The 21,270-nt window shown below is 44.6% G+C and overlaps 2 protein-coding genes and 1 long non-coding RNA gene across 3 annotated transcripts; 2 read left to right on the top strand and 1 right to left on the bottom strand.

Annotated features, from left to right (window-relative positions):
• Window positions 1–2,403: 2,403 nt before the first annotated feature.
• On the bottom strand, window positions 2,404–3,637 carry LOC122043311 (NAC domain-containing protein 67-like). Its single transcript, XM_042603881.1, has 3 exons — window positions 3,364–3,637; window positions 2,983–3,281; window positions 2,404–2,911 (listed from the first exon to the last, which is right to left on the bottom strand). Exons 1-3 carry the CDS (start codon window positions 3,548–3,550, stop codon window positions 2,513–2,515), a joined length of 885 nt encoding a protein of 294 aa, XP_042459815.1. The 5' UTR covers window positions 3,551–3,637; the 3' UTR covers window positions 2,404–2,512.
• Window positions 3,638–5,190: 1,553 nt separating this feature from the next.
• Window positions 5,191–8,821, top strand: LOC122043312. The gene is made up of 3 exons (XR_006129484.1): window positions 5,191–5,837; window positions 5,953–6,038; window positions 8,489–8,821. It is a non-coding gene; the product is annotated as an uncharacterized LOC122043312 (long non-coding RNA).
• Window positions 8,822–18,832: 10,011 nt separating this feature from the next.
• On the top strand, window positions 18,833–20,756 carry LOC122040287 (vicilin-like seed storage protein At2g28490). Its single transcript, XM_042599613.1, has 5 exons — window positions 18,833–19,172; window positions 19,236–19,417; window positions 19,480–19,560; window positions 19,632–20,054; window positions 20,164–20,756. The coding sequence occupies exons 1-5, from the start codon at window positions 18,881–18,883 to the stop codon at window positions 20,596–20,598; spliced, it is 1,413 nt and encodes a 470-aa protein (XP_042455547.1). The 5' UTR covers window positions 18,833–18,880; the 3' UTR covers window positions 20,599–20,756.
• Window positions 20,757–21,270: the final 514 nt, after the last annotated feature.

The raw sequence follows: 21,270 nt of genomic DNA on the forward strand, positions 1-21,270 counted from the left end.
ATTATTATGGTGACCATGTTTTCCAATACCTTGGGAAATGGTAGTGTTCATGGCATTGACTCCTTCAAAATCAAATGGTTGATTGTTAGATTTAGTCCCAACCAATAATAATTTTTTTTATCATATATGTGGTAATATTATAATAAAATAATTTTATATGTGCATGCTCAACTTTAGGAAAATATTATAATAAAAACAAAATTAATTAATTAACGTACACGCATGCCATTGTGTTGATCCTTATCCACTTCGATGGCTTTAGAAACGTCCCCAATCAACATGAATCCACCCACTCTAACTAGAGTGATCCCAAATTGAGTTTGTTTGATTATTAGGATAAAAAATTATATATAAATTATAAAAAAAAATCTCATTTAAAATTTTAATTATTAAAGATGTCCTTATTAAGATGGATTTGGAATTTACTAGTTTTATGATCATAAGATAGTTTGTCATGATCAATGAAATTTTCCAAGTAGCTTGATATCACGTCTCGATCGAAGCTTATCATTCTATGCATCAATCTCCCTTGATCGTGTTTTTTTGGATGAATCTAGTGGGTAGCGCATGAGGTGTTGCCATAATGAGGTCTGGAGTTCGAATCTTGACAAAGTCGAGGTAAATACTTCCCTTATGTGCTGGTCACTATTCCAAAGGCTAGTAGTCGCCCGTGATTTATCTCCTCCGTGTTGACCTTGGGACGGATTGACGGGGACGATGGAGACGAATGTATTCACCTTTTGTCACAATCTCCCTTGATTGAGCTTGTGATGGTAAGGGCCAAACTTGCTAGGTAGTTCTTCAACTCGGCAAAAATGTTTGATTGCGTTATTTCCCCATGAAGGTTCTCTTGTTGGGGCATCACTTGACTTAGGTTGCTAAGAATTTGATGGAGGATTATACGACTAGTCCATTTATATGTTTATTCCTCGAACAATCTTTGGAAATGAAGCATCAAATTAAAGTGAGCCCAATACTCTAAACTCACCATGAGCATCTTGCTCGTTCAATGGGCCACCTTTCGACATTGGATCTCTATTATCATTTCGATGGTAGTTCGTTGAGAAGGTGAGGTTATAGATAGCTCATCTTTCTTCATAGACAGACCTACAAAGTGATGTATTTGTTTGCTAAATAAGATTCTCAATTTCCACTTAAATATTCAATTTATGGTACTAATTAAGGACCTTAAAGAAGGTGTTGTTGTTAATTCTTTCACCTCTAAAAAACATTATCTTATGCCCAATATTAAGGAAAGTGGCCTCAATTACTCATTCTTGAATTAGTGTACATCATCTCACAAATCTTTTAGGGTAGTTAAAATCGTCAACTTGATGTATTCACATAGTCAGGGTGGATCTATGTAGATCCCTAAAAAAAGGAGAAAGAGTTTAAACTATCAATCATAGATAGACCGATCACGTTATCCTAAGATGACCATTTTCATGGAACAAGAGACGCATCAATCCGACCTCCCTAAATCTAAAATCATGAATCCACCTTGTAGATGAACATTCATGCCCCCACATATTGACATAATTAGTATTTACCTAATGATTGCTCCAATAAAATTTTTGAATATAAAATATCTTGTTAAATACATGTCTTTCTCCGTGTAAAGAACAACTATGTGAGGACAAATATATCATAATTTTCAATATGATCTATCTTCCGAACCTAGATGACCGATCCAATCCTAAAATAATTTTCAATCAAAAATCAAAATAAATCAAAAAAACTTATCGCATATATCTTATCAACTGAACGCTCATTAATTAAGTTGAGATTCAATTTTTAAATACCTTCTAAATTTCACCCTACCGTTTAAAGAGATCCTATCCTCTAATCCATAATCTCTAATCCTTTTCACAATTTACACGTCAAATTGAATCATGATTAAAATCCAATCCAATCAAAATTACCTGTGATCTTCTGAATTCATCTTTCCATCTAAATTATAATTTGAATTGTAAATTATAATTTGAATCAAATCAGATGATCGGAGACGACCAACGATAGACATCTAATTATATCAGAGACGACCAACGATAGACATCTAAATTATAATTTGAATCGAATCAGATGACTAGAGACGATCGACGATAGAAGAGTCGCATCCTAATTAGAGCGATATAATTTGTCTAATCATTGACGACCTCCGACCGCCTGACTCAACCTAAACTATAACCTAAATAAAAGATGAATCCAAAAACAGATTTGATATCCCGCTTAAAATATTTTCTCCAAATCTACACTTCATGTGAATTCCTAATATACCTTCTCCGTGTTATATCTTCTCCGTGTTATATCTTCTCCGTGTTGACCTGGGACAAATTGACGGGACGCTGAAGAAGAACATATTCCACAACTAATATGGCATGCAGTGATAAACCAAGACAATGGTGAGAAATAAAAAACCAATCAATATAATGCTACACAAAACAAAACAGAGTTGCTATGCTAATAAGCTATACGCAAAACAGAGTCCTCTGTTCTTCTCGCCCCATCTCACTCAAAACGGAGGCATTGGTTTAAACAATGGAGGAAAAGCCGATGAGAAGTAGCCATCGGACTGGTTTAGTCCGTCGATGATGGATTCAATGCCGGCGAATGGGTTCTGCAAGTTTTCCAGGTTCAACTCCATCATCCAGTCCCTCTCCTCCTTGATCTGTTGCTCGTCCGGCGCCAGATATTGATGATCGAACCCCGTGTGGGATTTAGAAGGGCCATATTGCATCAGATCGTCGAGGTCCGGCGAGAATTCGTCTTGTTCGATGACGGATTCGGGGGTGAGGGGGCTGCCGGAGTTGGCCAACTCCGACGACTCCATGGAGGCTTCGGTTTTTGGCTTTTGCATCTTTTCCCACTTGTTCTTCTTGTTGTACAGCCGGCACAGCACCCAATCGTCCAACTGAAATCGAGAACGATTTCGTTAGAATTGGAATCAAAATTTGATTCTTTTAAGATGGTGGAATGACTTACTCGAAGGCCGCCGCCGCCAACGCCGCCCTTCTTTCCCGGTGAGCGATTTGTGTCGGCGAGACGGTACTCGTGCATGATCCAATCCGTCTTGACGCCCCGTGGCGCCTTGCCGTGGTAGAACACGAGCGCCTTCTTGATGGCCAACGTCTTGCCGATCCCGGGCGTCGCCACCGGCTTGTCGGCGCCGGTCGCCTTCCAGTACCCGCACCCGGCGGTCCGGTTCGGCCGCGACCCGTTCGGGTACTTCCGATCCCTAGGCGTGAAGAAGTACCACTCCCGCTGCCCGAACAGCGCCTTCTCTGCTCAACGCCGCCATTGATTAGCGCCAAATAAGAAGATCGAAACAAGAAATCTCCCATCAAAATCAGATTTTTGGAGTACCTGGAAGCTCCCACGGGTCGAACTTGTAGAGATCGACCTCGGCGATGATCGGCACGGGCAGCCGCTGGCTCGCCGTCTTCCGGCAGAGGTAGTGCACGACGAGCTCCTCGTCCGTCGGGTGGAAGCGGAATCCCGGCGGCAGGTTCAGCTCCGCCTCCGCGTCTCTTCTCCTAGCCACCACTCCCATTTCTCCTTCCTCTCTTTTCGATTCAAATCTTCTCCTCCTGCTGCTTTTTCTTACTGAGTTCGACGGCGAATGAAGCAGGCGAGAACAGGGGAGATATAAAGCGGCGACGAAGCCGCAATTCAGTGGCGTTCGGAACGTGGAATATGCGGCTCAAGAAAGCACCACGTGTCGAAATGGAGGAAGCCAGGAAGGAAGCTTCGCGCGTACCGACGTGCCGAATCGGACGGGTCGAAGCGCCGGTTCGGTTCGGTGGCAAAGCGGGACTAGGTGCGGTGCACGTGTCGCTGTTGCGGTGATGTCACGGAGGACATAATCCACGGTCGACCAACCGGCCGCACCACGTGGCGCCAGGACAAGGCTGGCTCGGCGGAGCTTTTGATTTATCTGCAAAAGATTCCGCGCCGAGCTGGCGCTCTGGAACGCTCACGTGAACCACGCGTCGACATCAAGTCGGCGTGCCTGTTTCCGGCTCGATTTGATTAACTACCGAGGGCTTAATTCGGTTCGCTGAACCGATTACCAAATTGACAAGAAGCTTCGAGAAGGGGTTTGAGCATGATTAATATTATAAAGATGGCTAGTGATTATGTGAGTACGAGAAGCATCCATGTGTCCTTAGCGTCAAGCATCATAGGATGGAGATCAAGATCAAGATGTGTCAATATTGAGCCAATTCATTCGGGTAGTTCTCTAGTCTCAATCAGACGAGCTTCGTCTCTCTATCTCGATCAGTTCCAACTTATTTGGATGCGCTCTGTCTCTCCGTCCTAATTGGTTCCACTGATCAGATGCCCTCTGTCTCTTCTCAACCGGTCCTATTGATCGTATGCATTCTGATTTTTCTCAGTTGGTCCCACCAATTGGGTGCGCTTCACTTCTCTTAGTCAGCCCCACCGCTCGGGAGATCTTCGGTCCTCCCCAATTAGGCGCACCAATCAAGCGTACTCTGTTTCTCTCGAGCCAGTCCTTTCAATCAGATGCGCTAAAACTATTCCCCAATCGATCCCATCAATCAGGGGCACATCACTCATATCGATTGGGCACACTTTGCACATCTTCACTTAGCTTTGATAGTCTGACCCTCTTCCACTTAGCAGATAATACGTTGATCCATATAGATATGATGAGATATTCCGTTTACTAGGTGTCATATGAGTAATTAATATACAATTAATACAAAGAAGGGAGATAGAGACCTATGAACTAAAACTATAGTTTTCATCTTTCACATTACCACTATTCTTTTCTTTTGTTTTTCTCCACATCTACCATCAAAATCTTACTTAAGAGTAGGAATAGTTATGACAGGACATCTCTGATCATCTATTCTAACTTTTTTTTTCCTTCCTCTCAGCCATGACATTCTCACATGCGGATCTTCTTCCCTCGGTATTTAGTGATTCCATCAACATAACCTTCCACTATCTGATGACGTATTGTAAAATATCAAAAAAAGACGCATAGTTATAAGGGAATTTTTGAAAATTTTTAAATTTTTTTTGAGATTTAATCGGATCTCGTATTATATATTTGGAGGGATGCATTTATAAATTTGGGAAAATCCCGTTTGGAATATCAATAAAGAGGAAGTTAATTGAGAAATTAAACTTAGGTTTAATTAAAAGTACCTAAGTTTATAACCTTTTATTTCTTTCTCACCCGTGCCCTAAACCCATCCTCGCCCAACGCCGTCACCTCCCTTCCTTCTCGCGACCCTGAGCAACGCCGAGCACCTCTTCGCCTCCCCCAACCGACGCCACGTGACGCCTCTTCTCCCTCGAGTACAAAAGTCATCGACGAAGGAAGGCTTCAAGCCTTCCCCTTGCGACGATCCCCTTTTCCTCTTCCCCTCTGTTCCCCGACTCCTCCCTGTCTCAGTCCCCATCGCGTCGCTGCCACCATGTGTTGACCGTCGGCGTTGTCGTTCATCCATGCGACCAGCCGATGCCGAGGTCCCTTCTTCTTCTTCTTCTCGATTCTCCCTCTCCGAGTTGTGCCCTAGCAACGTGGTCTCGCCAACCATCAGAGATTTGAGTCCTCCTCACAACGTCTCTTCCCTGATTCTCTAGCCGACGCCGCCACCTGATTTCGCCGACACCATAGAGCCACTGCAGATCGCTTCTTGTTCATCGTAGCTACACTTGGGGTCTCCTTTGAGCAGTTGCGAAACTAGTTAAGGGCACTATTTGATGGCAACAATCCACAACTCCCGGCCAACCAACGTCCCCTGTCTTCGCTCACACTCACAGAGTTTCTTCCCTCATGCTCCTTAACGGCCAGATTCGAGGTAATTGTTAACCCTAGCTACTGGTTTAGGTGTGTGAATGTGGAATAGTTGGTTTGGGTACTTGGTTTGGATGTGGGGGTTGCTGATTTAGGGTCTCTGGTTTGGTGGACAGCAGCTTCATCTAGCTCCAGCCCTACCTTGTGGCAAACTGGTAGCAAACTTCTCCGGTCGTGAATCAGTAGGGGTACATCTGAGGATTTGGTAAGTGGTTTGGTAGTTGATGTTAACAAGAGGGGTTAGCTAATCGAATTAGATTTATTCATACTGAGATTAGCTATGAAGGAAAAGTGGATAATCAAATGGAATTAAACTACAGTTTCCTAATCAGATTGTTTAGCTATTTTGTTTATAATAAAATTTAGCTATACTGTGCATATTATATGCAGGACGTTGATTCGAGACGGACGTCTCAACGTTGGATTACTGGATATGATCTCTATTTTTGAGGCGGATACCTTTGACTTATCTTTTTTATATTGTCATTCTGATATGCTTAGTAGGTTATAACCAGTAGTAATAGTTATCCTTATATCTGTTTGGTATGTCACTACGTGATACCGTAGTTTACAATATTGTTATCTGTTATGCATTTATGTTTATGTCCTTTTGATTCTTGCATTGTGTACTTATGTAGTGGCTACAATGCATTACCAGATACAGGTCTAGCAACTAGATTTACTTGACATGTGTACCTAGTTTACTACTTGACATGTGTACTTAGTTTATTACCTGGCATGTGTATCTAGGTTTATTACTTGACATGTGTACCTAGATCATTGATATGGATTTGGTTTTCCTTTTGGTACACATTATGAGTGTAGGACCGTGATCGTTCGATAGAGGGGGGGGTGAATATCGATTCGAAAACTCGAGTGAAAAAGTATGCAGCGGAAAAATAAATGAACACAATTGATTTTACTTCGTTCGGAGCCTGTGACGACTCCTACTCGAAGGCCCGTGGTCCTTGACCACTTTCGTTGGGCAATTACTAGCAATTCGAATGTGATTACAAAAAGAGTACAAGAAATGCTAATGAAACAAAACACAAAGCTGTACCGACAGAAAATAAAACTTAAGGAGCAAGAGCGCGTTGTCGGAGCTTTGTCAGCGTCGCTGGAGCACAGAGCAACAAAGCAATCTGGGAATTCTGAGAGATGTGTTGTGTTGGAAGCTCCACCCCTGGGGCTTCTTTTATATGCTGCTCCGGGCGCCTGGATCCCTTCCGGGCGCCCTGGTGCGACGTGGTAAGTCCAGTCAGGATGCTTCACGTGGCGAGGCGACGCAGAGGATCAAACTTGCCTCCGGGCGCCCGGATCCCCTCCGGGCGTCCGGACCACCTTTTTCCAGAGATTTCTTCTCCTGCAAAACAAGATTAGTCTGAGGCAAAATATACCCTGCAACACAGATTGTTAGCACAATGAATTAACAGAAAAAGTATGACTTAGATTTCGTCTTTCCGAGACCGGAATCTAGTCACGATCTCGACTTAAATATCCGAAATGGATCTAAGCCGGATCGACGCCTAATGTTCCCTTCCTGGGTACGCGTCCTCGCAGTCACTCCCCTCCAGTGACTTACCTCACTTACCTGCCAGACGTCCGGTCAGCCCGTCAGCCCGTCGACCCGTCTGGACTTCGTGTCAGCTATCCGGTCAGCCCGTCGACCCGTCTGGACTTCGTGCCAGCTATCCGGTCAGCCCGTCAACCCGCTTGGACTTCTCGCCAGCTATCCGGTCAGCCCGTCGACCTAGCTGGGATTCGTGCCAGACATCCGGTCAGCCCGTAGACCTGTCTGGACTTCTCCTGCACACTCGATCAGAGTGTTAGACAACAACATACTAACTTAACCTGATTTGTCATTCATCAAAACCTGGGTTAAATCGTTAGTGCTAACCGCACCAACAATGAGGAGGTTAGTATTTTCATAATTACATGTTTAGTGTCATGCACCATTTTGCATGATTGCATGCCGAGCGTTTGTCAGCTCCATTATTGTTGAGCACATCGCCAATTACATAGATCTGTACACACAACTACTCATGGGTTAGTGGTATATCAGGCAGGGTGTGTTGCAGCAGGTTGCACTGTTAGGGTTCCGCTGGTCCGCTCATAGATAGTGTAATTGCAGCATGGTAGCGGATAGGGATCCCTCCTCTTGACTATGACACAGGGAGATGAGAGCATTAAGCTCCCCCACTTATGATTTCGAGTAGGAGGATAGGTGTACTCCGACAGCATCTTGTCCACTCGGTCACTCAGGAGTAGTGATGACAGAGTGCACAGTTGTCTCAACCCTACCCACTCGACCTCACCATCGTGTGTGAGGTGGCTGACTGGCGTCAGGGGGGACCAGGACATTTGCATCATATGCATGATTGCTTGTGATTCCTGCATTTTGGATGCTGCATTTTTGTGGTTGCATATGATTGACATGCATACATGAGACATGATGTGGTTCGTCTGACGACCGTTATATCCAGATAGGAGGTCCTGGTGAGTACAACTTCTTTGCTTGTTCAGTTGTCACATTTCCTATTTTTGATCAGGAGATTATCCTCCATGATTATTACTGTTAGATATATCTTACTATACATGTCAACTTGATACCCGCTGAGTTGTTGAACTTACCCCGTTGCTTTATTTCTATTTCAGGTTGAGGCTGTCAGGAGGTTCCGATCGCCAGTCCCCCACCTCGTGTAGATATGGTTTTCTACTTTCAGACTTTGTTTCTTTGTTTTGTGATCTACATACTTGTGATGTGTAGATAATGTACTCGTGGATTTTATATCGAGTTTTGGTCTACTACCCTTGTTTTCCACTGTGATGATTTTTCGTTGTGGGTTGTGTTCTCCTCGAGTAGTGGAGTAGGTTTTATAATAAACTGCGTATTGTGATTTGTTGTGTAGTCAGTCGGAGGCTGATTTATTATAAACGATGTGGATTGTTTGTTTATATTATTGCATATGTTCCGGCTGTGTTGGCTGAGGATTGCGAGGTCCTACGGGTTATGTAGTTAAATATCATATTGTCATCTGTACAAGAAAAATACTATCAAAATTTTCTCTCACAAAAACTCCCTCGAGACATGATACTTATCTTTCGAAAGTCTGAGAGCAGGAACACATATTAAAGCATGTCCCAGTTAATTCTGTCATAGAATACCTAATCACATATAACGTATGGAAATTTCATCATACAAAATTAGGCGATGATAAATAACTCTTTTTTACCTAAAATCAATAAAAATTAAACCGTAGATATTTAAATATTTTTATCGATGTGTTATAGTCCTGAACATAAAGTAAACAAAAGAAAGGATCTACATGAAAGGCTCATGGATGACAAATCAAGTAACATGCCTACAAGTTGATGAAATAGTTGGACATCGAAATCTCTATCTGAAAAGAGTATCATTATGAAAAAATAATTTTAAAAAAAATAATAAAAGTAATGTCTATTAGCAAAACTTTTTGAAAAAAATTCTAAGTACATCCCAAATTCAAAGAAATATCAAATGACAATTCGTTTTCTTAAAACAATCAACAGAACCCCATCAAATATTTTTCTTCCAAAATACTCTTATCTTAGCAGTATTAAAACGTCTATAAGCTACCGAATAGTTATTAAAATACGTAATGCGATGATAAAAGGAGTCCACCAAACATAGGTCAAGAGTGGAGATAGCAGTTGACGTAGAGGTTAAACTCAGTACGATCAACACTAGAGAACTTACGGACTCACCAAAAGGAGGCTGAGTAGAAGTCGATGTCAACTGCTAATCGGGTCTGAAGGGTCCGATCAGTCAAAAGACTCATCGGAGTAGATCACTCGTCCGATCAAGGATACTATAGGAAGAATATCAAATTCTCATTACTGATCAAAGGAACAATCTACTGAGAGGTACTACAGAGCATGGCCTCCATGGAGTCGTCGGAGTTGGCAAGAAATAATCTACTGAACCGAGGTACTACGAAAAAGGGCAGCTGAGATTGATCGGACTGGGAATTCCGACTAAGCGGCTACCCCGCTCGGCTAAACAGTGGGACCGCTCCCATATCCCGTAATATCCCGCTGGGAGGTAATGTCGTTGACAACAAGGCAGGGTCAACAAGCAAATCGTACGATAGAAGTTTCTACTATTATGTCAAGGATTTGCATGCTCTGTTAAGGTATGGTGTCAACTTTCTTGACATGTCTTTTTATAGGACAGTTGGAAAAACATGTCTGTGCCTTGAGAAACGTGCACATCACCTACTGGAGCATTATATAAAGGGGTCCATGCGTTGCTACAATTTGTACTAATGATCTAACTCATATTTTGATGAATGATAAGAGGTCTAAAGTTAGAGAATTTTGTTGTCTAACCCTTCTACCAAGTGTGCAGGAGTTGACTGGTCTGAAGGACCTGACACCAGGCTAAAATATAGCTAGATCCATGGGACCTGATAGCTGGTGCGAAGTCCAGATAGGTCCGCGGGCCCGATATCTGGCGAAAAGTTCGGTTAGATCCGCGGGACATGACAACCAGCCGAAGTCCAGTTGGGTTTGCAGACCTGACAACTAGTAGGAAGATCTGGTAGGCCAGAGGCAAGTCAAGCGACTGCAAGTGATAAGTAAAGGTAAGCAACTGGAGGAGAGATCCAATGAGGACACGTTCCCCGTTGAGGGAACTGTAGGCGTCGATCCAACTTAAATCCATTTGGGAAACCTAAGTTGAGATCTTGACTAGGTCCTGGTCTCGTGAAGACAGGATCGAATTAATACATATTTTATTATGTTGTGCTAACTTTATTTTGCATGGTTAAATATATTTTTTGATTGCCTGGACTAACCTTTTCTTGCAAGAGGAGAGGCTGAAAAAAGGGGTCTAGGCGCCCGGACCAGGCTTGCCCAGACGGGGCCACAGGAGCCCAGGCGGTCCGGGTGCCCGGACTCAGTCCAAGCGCCCGACTCAGTCCAAGCGCCCTGACCCGAAAAATCATCCACAAGCTGACGTGGATCGCATCAATTGGCCGAGCCACGTGGTCCAAGCGCTCGGAATGGACTTATTTAAAGGCTTTCGACCCATAGCTTCAGAACAACAATTGCGACAAATTTCCTTCTTGCTTTATGCTCCGAAAAAGCTCCCGCAACACTGTGAAGCTCCCTTGACAACCGACAACTCAGATTTTCATATTTTCTTTGTTGTCGGTAACCTTATTTCTTTTTATTCCTATACTTATCTTGTAACACATTTTACGAACTATTTGTGGTTTGTCCAATGAAAAGACTCGCTGAGTGCGGGCCTTGGAGTAGAAGTCGTTGAAGGTTCTGAACCAAGTAAAACCAACTTGTGTTAGCGTTGTTTGTTTCTTCCATTATCCACTACGTAACTTCATTTTAATTTGAATATTTTGACGATCAGTATTCACCCCTCTCTAGCATTCTTTCCAATCCTACAAGTGGTATCAGAGCAGGTACCGCTCTGAATTAGTGCAACCACCAATCAGACAAAGGAGATTTTTTTTTCTCTTTTTGTTCTTAAGCCTTTTCGATATAATCCAAATTGGTACTAATTCTGTTCGAAAGTCGAAGAGATGGAATGCTAGGACGTGGCGCTCCCGCTGACCACCTGTAGACTCTGTTCGGACCTGCAACACAAACTACGTCAGTGCCGAGCCATGGAATGGGTCCCTGGCGTTGGCCCTCCGACGCTCAAGTCAGTCACCGACAATAAAGTATAAGGCAGAGCAACAAGAAGACTGTAGTACAAACAGTGAATATCGCATACCTCCGCTGATACTTGGACCCCCATTTATATAGAGCTCATGTAGCGTGCGTGCACACTTCCCAAGACGAGCACGCTTCTTAAAGTTTTCCTTGAAAAAAACCTGTCAGTAACGTGTCTCTGACACAGTACCTTAACGGGCTAAGCATGTCTCTGAAATGACAGTGGAAGCTTCCGCTGTACGATCTTTTGACTGTCCATGCCTGGTGTCAGTGACACCTACTCCCAAAAGGATGTCACTGGATATTAGAGAGAGTGTACTGCAAGGACAAGCGGGTTGGCCGCTCGGCCGGGATATCGCTGCTCTTGTACCCCCACCGATTGGCCAGGACCTCGCTACTTTTGCACCTGTGTCCGCTCGACCGCAGTTCCACTTTGTCACTATCGAGCCCTACTACCAGGCTGACCGGAGTAGTTGCTCGGCTCGAGGCATCAAATAATCCTTTGAGCGTCGATCGTTTGACTCACCCGTGTCGAAGGCGGTGGCGGATCAGGGGTATTCTCCCCCGGTCGGGGCATGCTTCGCCCAACCGACCGATGCTATTTGCACGTTGATCGCCTTGACTTTGACCTCCATCGTGATCGTGGGGTGGGACCCCTCATCATCACTGCATCACATACCATCCTCTCAAGTCTAGTCGAAGGAGGCTGCAAGTCCGACTGACTGGACAATTGTCTGAGCAGTTTTCAGCCCAATCGACCTTCAGCATTACTTGGTTTTTGATCGGGATGCGACCTCTCCCTGTCAGTCAGCCTGCTGAAGCTTGTCGTTCGGTTGTAGGTATGCTTCCTCAATCCAATCGGCACAACGAAGGTTTATACTAATGAATTCTTTTCTTGGGCTGTCTTGGGAGAGCGCGAGCCAAGCTTACGTCATCCAGATTTATGGGAAATCATGCAAATCTCTTCACATTAAGGCTGAGCGCGCCCCCTGCATTAATACCGACCCATGACAATGCGCCATATGTCCTGCCCGCTACCGCCGCACTCCTGATGTGACAGGCAAATATCCGCTGGTTATGTGACGTTTGCAAGTTCAAATTCAACGGTTAGATCTTCACCTGGGTTTCCGTGACCTAGATCGGGCGGCTCTGGTCGGCCAACCCTGAGGCTTAGCTTGTTCGTGTCGTCGCCTTTGCGCACTTCTCTTCGAGTTCTTCGGCGACGATATTTCTGTGCTACGGCGACGTTCTTCTTTCTCGCTCCTCCGGCAACCTCTTTCCAGTAAGCTCCCTTCGCATCGCCACTTGCTTTCTCGTCTTCCGGCTTCTGTGTTTCCTCGTCTTCGAATTTTTTGGCGTCCCTTAGTTCCGGCGATAATTCTACCAGTAGGTTTCCTTTCCTTCGCATCTCTGCCCTTCCTTTGTTTTTGCAATGACTAGCTCCTCACAGCCTCCCGTCGGCATACATGAGCTCTGGTACACCTCTACCGAATCTCGGTTTGACGCTGGTGATGCTGAGAGTTTGAAAGTCGAATTCGAGTTTCCTCCTGATTATCAAGTCTTTCTCCCATCTTTTTCCGATCGGCCAAATTCTCCGTTGCCCGACTGTATCACCTTCTTTCGAGATCAATTTATCGCCGGTCTGCAGTTTCCTATTCATCCCTTCTTCCTCGTTGTTTGTAAATACTTCCGCATGTCTCTTCACCAACTAGTGTCGAACTTCTTTCGGCTGCTATGCGGGGTCGTCGTTCTTTTCCGTCTGCACGACATTCCTCTTACCCCCGAATCTTCCATTATTTTTATTATCTAAAATTGTCCGAGCCGGGGACTTTTCTTTTCCAAGCTCGAGTGGGCTTGGTTTTCTTCGACAAAATGCTGACCTCCAACAAGTATTGGAGGGAATATTTCTTTTTTGTACACCTTCCCGAGCGGCCAAACTTTCCGATCCACTGGCAGCTCGAAGTGGCGCCTCAGCCTCCCTTGAAAACAGTACAAGAACCGGTCGGACTATCTCAACGTCGCTTCTATGCTGGGCGGTCAGAAGTATGACATCCACAAATTATTGTTGGAGGCGTATCCTCTACATCTTTGGTTTGAGTCCAATCCGCACCCGGTTGTTGACCAACCTAGGTATGAAACTTCTTTAATCCTTCTTTTGATTTTAACTGATTTTTTTTCTCTTTTGCAGTCGAAGTCATGCTACGCGCGCGTTTAGCCGGCAAGGTGAAGCTTGCGGATGCCACGATCAATGCAGTCGCTGTAGAAGAATTGGAGAGCCGCAGCCTGCAGTCGGTCGGCTCACAAGAAAAGCCGCAAGATGAGAGCAAAGCGGCTCTTGTTTCAGCCAGTGGTGGAGCGACTGGTGGCTCACAACCTCCTTCTAAATGACTTCCAATCATTGAAGTTGAGGGGGCTTCAGGCTCAACCTCCTCAGCCGAGCCACTGATTAGGCACAAGAGGCACTGAGCGGAGCCTTCATCACGCTCCGCCATTTCGGGGGTGAGGTCCGCCGAACGGGTCGAGACGTCGACCCCTGCTTTTGTCCAAGAGTCCACTGCTTCTGAGTCATTAGATCGGATCCCCTCACTGTCCGATCTGGCCCAGGGGATAGTCTGCGTGCCGCTAGTGCCTTCCTACCACCAAAATTGAAGGCCAAGAAGTCTGGCATCCGTCCGACGTCTTCGACACGGTCGTCCAGACGAGCTACTTTTACGCAATCAACCCCGAGCGGCCAACATCATATTACAGTGATTCTTCACCTGTCGACCGAAGAGTGGTGCGAGTCAACAGGCGTTGTATCCCGAGGCCCCGAGTACCAAATTATCATCCAAGAATCACTCGCCCAAATATGGGCGGACGCCTGAACCCGTGCGACGATGATGCCTCCGGAGGCGCTCGCGGACATCCATACCCAAATGTTTATTGGGATAAGTGTTAATATACTTTTTAATCTATTTTCGATTGGCGCTTATAATCTCTTTGTTGCTTGCAGTATTCGGTGGAGAGCTTGGCTATGTGCCAAAGACTCACAGTTTTGGAGGAGGAAATGAAGAAGATGAAGGCGTCGAGCGACCAATCCTCCGATGCTCAAGAGCAAACGAACGCTAAGGTGGCCAAACTGCGGGTCGATCTGGAGAAGAGCACCAAACTGCTCGAGGCCGAACGAGACAAGAGTTCAGGGCAGGCCACTTTGCTGGCTCGACTCAATTAGCAGGTCGTCACCTTCAACAATAAAATCGAGTCGGCCAATACGAGGAAGAATCGGGCCATCAAAGACCTCGAACTAGAGAATAAGGAGGCCCGACCTCTCGCCCAGAAACTCAAAGAAGCTGGGGATTTCCTGGTCACCGAGTGGAACAGTCGGTCAGCCGAAGAAACTGCCCTTCTCGTCCAACTCGCTGCCAAAGATACTGCGCTGGCCACCACGAAGGACGAGCTGAAGGCCTCCCGAGCGGCTTTGAAGACTTATCAAGATGTCGAGGTTGGCCAGTTCGAGGCAATGAAGAAGAATTATATCCGCTCGGACGCTTTCAACGACAAAGTGCCGATCAGGCACTCCGCCTGTTCGACCTAGCGATCGACAGGATGATCGACTAGCTTAGAGAAGGTGTCTACCTGTCGGCAGCTCTGACCAGCAATATCATCAACCGGGATAAACTTACTGCGTCACTGTCTGACAACGCCTTGGACTACTTTGAGTGAGGTCGAGAGCTCTTGTAAAATTTTGAAGTTTTAATGAATGCTTGCCCGTTTGGACAAGCTATATCTCCTTGTATATTTTCCCAACTCATCTTTTTCGAGAATTGCACGAACTCGTGGCCTCGTGACTCCGATCGTCCATTATTAGTCTATCTCGCCGACCGATCCGATCCCTCTTGTATTCAGACTTCCATCATGATTCTACGAACTTTCGATCGGTCCCGAGAGTATCTTGAAGAATAGTGCCGAACAGTCATTATATTTTGAAGACTTCGAGCTTTTGAGTAGCTCGGGTTCACGATCGGCTATTCATCGACACTTGCCCCGCTCACTGAGCCAACGGTTTAAGGTCACCGCTCGATAGTGGCGGATCCAGGAATTCAAGCATGGAGGGGCAATTTTAAAGTGGAACAAGGGGCGGTATCTTTTATCTCCACCGGTGGAACCCTATACTACTAGGGGTTCCATTACCGACAGGGGGGGCGATCGCCGATGCCGCCCCCCTCTGGATCCGCCCCTGTCGCTCGACCATTGGGGAAGATTATGCGAACAGTAAGGTTTAAGGTCGCCGCTCAACCATCGAGGTGATCCTGGGTTTAAGGTCGTCGCTCGACTGTTGGTGGAGACTGGAGTTTAAGGTCGCCGCTCGATCGTTGATGGAGACAAGAGTTAAAGGTCGTCGTTCGACTATCGGAAGGTGCCTTCAAAGGCTGGAAGGCGTCTTCACTATTCATCGAAGGTGTCTTCCATACAGTATATCAGGTCCTTTGCTAATCTCTTCGCGTGGGTGATGTCTCGACTAACAGGAGTTGAGCTCACCTGAACCCAACTTTGACCATCTCTTAGAGTAGTCTTCCTTCCCGGTTTCTCGTCTCTCGGACCGCCACGCGTATCCTTCTTGTCCACCGGTGTACTCTTCCAGTACAACCTCTAGTCCCTCGGATGCACCGAGCCTATCAACTCCCTTCCCATGCCATTCTTCTCGCTAGCTACCTCTTCCGCTCGACTTCTTATGTTCCTAAGCTCCTACACACTTAGACACAAGGACCAAATACAACAGGACCTAACTGAACTTAGTTGACCACATCAAAACTACCCTGGGGTACTAACAACTCTCCGTGTATGCTCGGATGGATAGAGACCGGGCGAGATTAAGGACACTTAACATCATAAAGTTCTTAGTATAAGACTGGCCGAACAAAGTCCAATCGAACATGCATGAGGCTCTCCGTGTACTCCCGGCTGAGTAGAGACCAAGCAGGACTAAGGACATTTAGCCTTATAAAGGTCTTAGTATAAGACTGGTTGAACAAGGGTCGGTCGAACATAAGGCTATCAGTGTATGCTCGTTCGGGTAAAGATCGGGTAGGCTTAAGGACACCTGACCTTATAAAACTCTTAGTATAAGTTTGACCAGACAAAAAACGGTTGAACATAAGGTTCTCCGTCTATGCCTGACCAGGTAAAGATCAGACGAGCTTAAATACACTTATCCTTATGAAACTCTACCTATCCGTTCGGTCAAGCACAAGTTGACTGAGTTTAATTTACCTAAAATAAAGCTCTAACGTACATAATCTATCATATGACTTATTGAATGAAGATTTGGCCTACTGCAGACATTATATTAGTCTATGAACAGATCTCTGTAGTATTTAACATATGATAGAGGAGATTGATACAATGTTAAACAATATGGTCGACCTTGTGGACCGACCGAGATACATTCAGCAGACAGACAATATACAACATTTTAACAATATGTCATAATTGTCGAGAAATATTCCCTAAGGCCTTCTTTCGAAGGTTATTATATTTCTCATATTAATTGTAGTCGTACTCACTTAACCGCCTCAATAATGGCACAAAGCATAAAAGACAAAAGAGGTATATCTGTGGGTAGGAAAAAAAATTCTTGGACTATCACTATGGAACACCTAGGTTGTACTTTCATTCATCTATTAACAAACTCTGATATACCGGGGATCATCTCGCGATCGCGGAGATTATGTGAGGTGGTATAAAAAGACGTTCCTTTCTGTTGGCAAAGTACAGAAATATTTACATTTGAACTCTATTTTCGTATAAACACTTTTCCTACTGTTCTTCATCCACCTTCTCAAAATCGTACCGACTTGAACGTCAAAAAACCTAGTCAGGGATCTCCATTCCAATCTTGAGTCACTAATATTTTGTTGGATTGTCAGATTTTGCACAAAATCATAAAAGAATTCCATCGTCAGTTAAAAAAGTCATCCACTAATTAACAGATTATCCATCTGAGTCATCTTCAGATCATTTAATTTGCTTTCGATTAAATGTGAAAATTTGTGAAGTTCGGGTAAAAATCTCTAGTTGAAGAAATATTAGAAGTAACAAAACACAGATTTTGATAATGTTACAAGTTTTCGAAGTATTTTAGTGATGTGTATGCATTTTTAAGAGAAAAGATTTAAAGATTCAGTATTTTAAAGTTTTAGAAGTTTACTCAATTTTAACGACATAAATATATTTCAGATTTTCTAAGTCCATCAGGAAACTTATTGATGGATGTAATTGAATAATTTAAATTTAAATTATTGTATTCTTGTAAATTTTTTTAATGTTTTTATGTCTTTAAATTTGAATTGACATATGACAATGTAAATTAAGACTATACTTTTTGAATAGATAAGATAAAAAAATTAAAACGGTAAAAAGAGAAAAGAGTTTAATAGATAAGTACTAGAGTTAATCGGCAAAAAATCATCAATCATTCAATCATAAATTTAACTTTATACAAATATTATTACCTAATTATTTTTCATATCTTTTTAGATACAAAACGTCAAAAAAAAAATAAATATTATTTTTTTAAAATTTAACACTTTAAATTAAAATTAAATATGTTTTCTATTAAAATTACCTTTCATAATTTGTTGGATATAAAAAGTTCAAAAATAAATATAATTTGTGTTAAATAGGGCACTTTAAATTAGAATCAAATATATTTTCTAATAAATTGAGTATAATTTTTTTTCACTTAATATAATTCTTTCTAAATTTAACATCATTTAAAGAAAAATTAATATATTTTTCATCCAATTGAGTATCATTTAAAAAAAATTAATATATTTTCTATTCAATTGTGGTGAAAAAGAGTCATGTTCAATTTAATAAAAATATATTAAATTTTAATTTAATGGGTTGACTTAAGATGAATTATAATTATTTTTAAATTTTTATTTTAAAAAAATGATAGACTATTAGATAAATTAATTGGGGAGTGAAAATAAAATTTCTTATACATCAAAATACACGCAAAATTTAAGTTATTTTTAGAATTTTATAACTACCTGAAAGGTAGAACGTGATCCCAATCATTGAAAAACGAACTGTTAGAAATGAACGGTGTGGATTAGTGGCAAGTTTCTCACCAGGCACAAGACAGATTTATATGCGCCTCCGCTCACCTCCTCTTCTGCTTGCCGGCCACGTAAACGCCACCGTGCCATGCAGCACTACACGTGTCTCAACGGCGCCCCAAGCTCCGCTCCTTTTTAAACTTCCCTCAACTCCCCGTCACGCCCATCTCGCTGCCTCCGGTGGTTGGGTTAGGAACAGCGATCAGGCGATCGAATTGGAAATCGAGTTCAGATGAACAAGTCCAATCCATGGACGGCGCTGGCGTTGCTGTTGCTGGTTTGCTGCTTCACGGTGGCGGCGGCGGCGAGCGCATTCAGGCTGGAGAAGTGGGAGCAGGTGGTGAAGACGGAGACCGGCGAGGTGAGAGTGCTGAGGGGGTCCGATTCGCCTTCCAAGAGGCAAGGGGCCGGCGCCGGCTCCGATCGTACGAACTCTATTCACATCGGCTTCATCTTCATGGAGCCCAAGTCTCTGTTCATCCCTCAGTACTTGGATTCCAGTCTCGTCCTCTTCGTTCACAGAGGTAATTCTGTTCCATCATTTCATGCAATCGATCAAAGATCCAAAATTTAATAATCTTTAACAGGGGAAGTGAGGGTCGGCTGGGTTTACAAGGATGATCTAGTGGAGAAGCAGCTCAAGATGGGCGACATCCTCCACATCCCCGCCGGCTCCACCTTCTACATGGTCAACACTAGCAAAGGTCAACGCCTGCAAATTATCTGCAGCGTCGACGCCTCTGAGAGCTTGGGTTTCCCTCCTTATCAGGTGATTCGTTCGATAAGTAAACGTTCGTACACCAGAATCTCATCACCTTCCTGTTCCCGCAGTCATTCTTCGTCGGCGGCGGAAGGAACCCTGTTTCAGTGCTCGCCGGATTTCACAAGTCAACTCTCAGCACGGCATTTAACGTAATAATTATTAATGTTGTTAAGCTAAAAATCAAGAAATTACACAGATTAGCAATTGTGTTATTCAACAGGTTACTCAGGAAGAGATCGAGACGATCTTGGGATCTCAAACTGGTGGGCCGATTGTGATGGTGACCGACGACGTGGCGGCGGGAAAAGATCGCCGCCGGGGAAAAGGAGACAGAGGGAGGAGGGGCTTGCTGCTGGATTTTGACAGTGAAGAGGAGGAGGAGGAGGAGGAGGAGGAGGAGGAGCAGAGGTGGTCGTGGAGAGAGCTTCTGGAAAATTTCATGATCGGAGTCGGAGGAGGTGGCTCCGGTGATGATCGGAGAAATGCCAAGAAAGGCCCGGTTAAATCGCCTCATCCTTACAACCTTTATGATCGTGATCCCGACGTTAAGAACAAGTACGGGTGGAGCCTCGCCGTCGACGAGCATGACTACAAACCCCTGAAGCACTCCGACATTGGTGTCTACATTGTCAACCTGACTGCTGTAAGTTGAATCGTCCAATTCTCGCTTCAAGATTGTTCCTTTTGGGCGGAATCGATTGTAAACAGAGGAGTTGAATCGATTTATTGCTTCGAAATGGCATCTCGCGCAGGGATCGATGCTGGCGCCGCACGTGAACCCAAGGGCGGCGGAGTACGGCGTGGTCCTCGGCGGCTCGGGGAGGATCGAAGTGGTGTTCCCCAACGGCACGGCGGCGGCGAGTGTGGAGGTGGCGGCGGGGGACGTCTTTTGGATCCCGCGCTACTTCCCGTTTTGCCAGATCGCGTCGCGGAGCGGCCCGATGGAGTTCTTCGGGTTCACGACGTCGTCGCGCCGGAACCGGCCGCAGTTCCTGGCGGGGGCGCGCTCGGTGCTGACGGCGATGGTGGGGCCGGAGCTCGCGGCGGCGTTCGGGGTGCCGGAGGAGATTCTGAGAGAGGTGGTAAAGGCGCAGAGCGAGGCCGTCATCATGCCCGCCCGGCCGTCGCCGGAGCCAACAAGGAAAGAAAAGGAGAGAGAAGAAAAGATGGAACGGCGCGAGAAGTAGTAGCATCAGTCGTGGCTCCTGTTGTGGGTGGAGACTGTGGAGTCGTGTTTCTAAATAATGTTTTGGGCCTCTTAATCAAATAATAAATGCAAATTTAATGAGATTAATGGGAGTTAAGCAATGTAAGCCAAAATTTGAGATTAATACCTTCCTAATCACGAGTCATCTTATTTTTTAAATATAAAATAATTATAATAAATAATTAAATTTTTTGTGTTTCCTCGAAATATTAAAAAATTAGAAATATATTTTAAAATAGTTAAATAATCATTTTAAAAATTAATATAATAATTTACACGCGATGAATCCGATGATACATCGAACAGAACACGCTCGCCAAAAAACCGCCGCCAGTCCGGCGGCACTTCGCCTTTAGGGATCTGGCGAAGTCTGGGAGTCGATTGTGGGGATCTGGTTGTAGATTTGGTAGCGGAAGACCTTGCACCGAGGGTGTGTCCGTGCCCTCGGGAGGAGGACGAGGTCCTCCGAGGAGAGGTTGTGGGCTCGGAATTCACGTCAAGTTGGAGAACGGCGCCGGGATGTTGGTGCTCGCGTCGTCTTTGCTCGCGTTGGCCGAGTCTTTCTGGCCGAGGAGCAGTTCGTGGGAGTTGCCACCTAGCTGCAAATTTAAGGTCACCAAGTGTTCGTCAGGAGCCCTCAGAGAGCTCCCTT

The sequence above is a fragment of the Zingiber officinale genome, chromosome 2A (genome assembly GCF_018446385.1).
Source record: "Zingiber officinale cultivar Zhangliang chromosome 2A, Zo_v1.1, whole genome shotgun sequence".
NCBI classification, from domain to species: Eukaryota; Viridiplantae; Streptophyta; class Magnoliopsida; order Zingiberales; family Zingiberaceae; genus Zingiber; species Zingiber officinale.

Coding starts and splice junctions, on each gene's coding strand:
- LOC122043311 (XM_042603881.1), bottom strand. CDS start 3,550: ATGGGAGTGGTGGCTAGGAGAAGAGACGCGGAGGCGGAGCTGAACCTG. Junction 3,282..3,363: donor CGACCCGTGGGAGCTTCCAG/GTACTCCAAAAA, acceptor GGCGTTGAGCAG/AGAAGGCGCTGTTCGGGCAG. Junction 2,912..2,982: donor TTGGCGGCGGCGGCCTTCGA/GTAAGTCATTCC, acceptor TCTCGATTTCAG/TTGGACGATTGGGTGCTGTG.
- LOC122040287 (XM_042599613.1), top strand. CDS start 18,881: ATGAACAAGTCCAATCCATGGACGGCGCTGGCGTTGCTGTTGCTGGTT. Junction 19,173..19,235: donor CGTCCTCTTCGTTCACAGAG/GTAATTCTGTTC, acceptor AATCTTTAACAG/GGGAAGTGAGGGTCGGCTGG. Junction 19,418..19,479: donor TGGGTTTCCCTCCTTATCAG/GTGATTCGTTCG, acceptor CTGTTCCCGCAG/TCATTCTTCGTCGGCGGCGG.